General features: G+C 49.1%; 2 protein-coding genes across 2 annotated transcripts in view; both read left to right on the plus strand.

Moving 5' to 3' along the window:
* The window catches only part of LOC119589149 (mucin-12-like), a gene marked incomplete at its 5' end in the record, with an annotated part of 115175 nt that overhangs the window by 31222 nt on the left and 80687 nt on the right, over window positions 1-3266 (plus strand).
* Window positions 596-3266, plus strand: part of LOC119589150 — a gene marked incomplete in the record, with an annotated part of 3150 nt that continues 479 nt past the window's right edge. The window contains 1 exon segment of the mRNA XM_037937725.1: window positions 596-2172. Coding sequence (XP_037793653.1) covers window positions 1552-2172 — 621 coding nt within the window.

Below are 3266 nucleotides of genomic sequence, written 5' to 3' on the forward strand. Positions count from 1 at the left end.
CTGCCTCCTCTTCACCTCTACTGCCCCTTCAGCCCTCCACACTTTCTGTCTACAGAAAGCTACCTTGGCTTAGGTCCTTTTGTGTAGCAAGCCCTATCGCCGAATTTGGTGCATCCATAGACCTAACGTTCACATTCTGCTGCGTATTCCTCTTTTTGCACACTTCTGTTTAAATGAACAGACATTTTAGACAACTGTTTACTTCGTAATGGTATGAATTGCTGTATGGGTGGCAGTAAGGCCAGCATGCCTGTGTGCCCTACCTGCGCACTGCCGGTATTTTCCTCTTCAGGCATCCTCTTCTCCCCTCGTATTTTCTTCTCGTTCGTCACCCTCGTGGGCGGGGTTCGACATCCCTAATGACAACTCAAGAATTTTCGACCGAAAAGGAAGCGAAGCATGGGATGTATTTGCTTGTTTTTGCTCACTATCAGTAGCACTTCTTTATCTAAACTAGCATGTCAGATACAGATATGAGGACTCGACACTCCCTTTTTTTTAAGTGTCGTGACCGCTCTTCTTCGAGACCACACCGAGTAGATGTTTACATTTTACCTTTGTGTACAAGTGCTGTCCCAGGGCGCGAGCGGGGCCAGGCTGCCGGTGGCGGCGGTGGGAGTGGCACCAGCTGGCAGTCGTGTCCCGGGGTGAGGCAGGCCGAGGAGTTGGCGCCGGGGTATGGTGGTGAAGTGAGGTGTGAGTAAGTGAGGCGCTGTGGCGCGTTGTCCTAGTGCACGGGGGACCTTCCGACGCGGGGAGACGGCTCGGGCTCTGTCGATCGAAGTAGTGACTAGTGTTCGTGTTGCGCTTTTCTGCTGGCAGAATGTGCTGGGAAGTTTAGATTTCGTCCAAAGTTAGAAAATAAGGAGTCAAGTATCATTAACTACCAGGGAATATCCTTCCGTGGAGCCTCCTCTGGCTCAGTCCGTCCTTCTCTTCTCAGAGAACAACTACATGCATATTTGTATTCAAAACATTCCGGTTCATCAGAATTTATATTTTTATCTCACTTGTTCATACTTTGCATCTCATTTCTAAAGCATGCTTGGAAAAGAAAGCGAGTAAGCCACCAAACACCTTTAGCGCGAACAGCGGGATGGCCTTCCAACGAAGTTCAGTCTAGCAGAGGGAACATTACATAAGCCTGAGGATCTTCGATACAGCCAGTTACCCTAGTGCAATTGGATATATTTCGTGCTCCATCCCATTACGGCGGCGCTCATCTGTGTGTCTACTGCGAAAGGAAGCCTTATCAAGTCGATATCGAAGCCCCATCGCTAACCCGGATAGTGAGCAGTAGGGGAGCTACGTAGTATGGAGTCCTGGACTGCACTCTTCCTCACCGTGTTCCTCATCTACGTGGCTTGCACGCTCTCTGTATTCTACGATATATTCGTCTATTTCTTTGAGTGATGGATATGGTCCAGATAACAGTTGTGCAATATAGGCATTGGATATTATGAAGCACGAGACGGACTAAGGAGACGGTCGATTTTTCGTACAAAAAGTAAAACTTTTAGTGGAAATAATTGTGGTGTTGCTGGAAGCATTATGGCCGGCTTACAGACGTACATTCGCCCGGTGCTACTGCTCATGAGCGCCGTCGAGACGTCGATGCTCCACCTGGGGAACATCATGTGGTACCAGACGAAGCTCAGCCTCCAGGAGATGTACTCGGGAATCCAGTCCCGCGCCGCGGGGGCTTACCAGGATGCCCGGCGGCGGGCCAGCGTGGTCTACGAGGACATGCAGGAGATGGCTGGGGGCACCTACAGCGTCGTCCAGAGTCGCACGTCCGAAACCTGTCAACAGTTCTTCAATAGAGTTAATCTGGTTTACATCCAGTGCCAGTTGAAGGTCAACCTGGCCCTTCATCGGTGCCAGTTGCAGCTGAGCTTGGCTTACAAAGACACAAAGGCTTGGCTTGGTCAGAGGGCCCAGCAGCACATAGGAGTGCACTTGAAGAATGCGCAGCAGAAAGTACTATTGATGCATAAGTGGACGAAGATCAAGGTGACGAGGTGGAAGAAGGCTGCGGCTGAGACTGCCAAGGTAAACCTCGAGCGCATGAGCCTCAAAGCGAGGGAATACGAGGACGTACTCGACCAGAAACTTCGCAAGCTGAGCCGCTCGCCCTCCACCAAGAAGCTGCAGGCGCGAGAAGATTCTCAGGTAACCTCCCTAGTGCCGTTGTAGCTTCACATCCGCCCCGTAAATTCTGTCTGTGAGGATTGCAGAATCCCAAGCATGTGGTTAATCACTAGAATCAGTGCGGCCAAACGGCGGCTCTCCCGACCGATTCATAAACCCGATATAGGTTCCCAGTTTTCTCAAAAACACTTACACCTACTGTATATTTTTTTGCTTCTGACTTTTTAACTGTCTCTTCCTCCCCTCATAGTTGATATTCCTCTCTCCTGAAGTACTTGGCATAAATCGACATTGAAACCCTAGGTAATCGAGGGGAATTCCGTTCCTGCAAACTAAAAAGCTGTAGGTTTTGGAAGTTGCCCAGGAATCGCCGAGTCGCGGCCATGGTGCTGCAGCCGCGGTGCTGTTGTCCCAGCCTCATGGTCAGGCGATTGTTATTTTTCCTAGCGTCCAAATGGCGATAGTCGGAAATGTAAACCTTTACACACACGGTAACCTTTCTTCGTGCTTTGATCAGCTCCCCTTTATTGCCATCGTGTTATGTGATTATCTCTCCCGCTGGTCGATGACTTATTTTTGTTTATTAGTACATGAGAATATCTATAGATGTCACTCGTTTATGAGCCTCATTTTGAAGGCTTGGATCCCGAGCATGTCTGTTATATATCCGTGCGGTTTGTTTAGTTAAAGACTTTTAGGATTTTACAAAAAAAACTTTGTTCATTTTATCGGTTTCTCTTCTAACCTTGGTTATTTGAAGCGATGTTCATGACGCTTTACACTTAGATTAGTAAACTGACGTGCGGGATGAATGATCACCAGCAGATCAGGCGCAGATGCGGTCATAGTTGACGTTATCACGTGTTTTTAGCAAAACGTGAGCTCACAAGGGAACATTTCCGGCTGTCAGGTACCGACAGGTGGAGGTTAGAAATAGCCAAAATGGAGAGCGTACGACCCACCTTCGCCTCCTCTCCCTCCCCCTTTCTTTCCTGTCTTCTCTTTATTCTCGTGCCTTTTAGCTTCCCCCCTTCCGACATTCCCGTCGCGCTGCATACCCGCACAGCAGACCTTGCTTGGCTTAGAAAGCTTTAAATGGCTCAGGCCTGTCTTGA

The sequence above is a fragment of the Penaeus monodon genome, chromosome 25 (assembly GCF_015228065.2).
Source record: "Penaeus monodon isolate SGIC_2016 chromosome 25, NSTDA_Pmon_1, whole genome shotgun sequence".
Classification (NCBI taxonomy): domain Eukaryota; kingdom Metazoa; phylum Arthropoda; class Malacostraca; order Decapoda; family Penaeidae; genus Penaeus; species Penaeus monodon.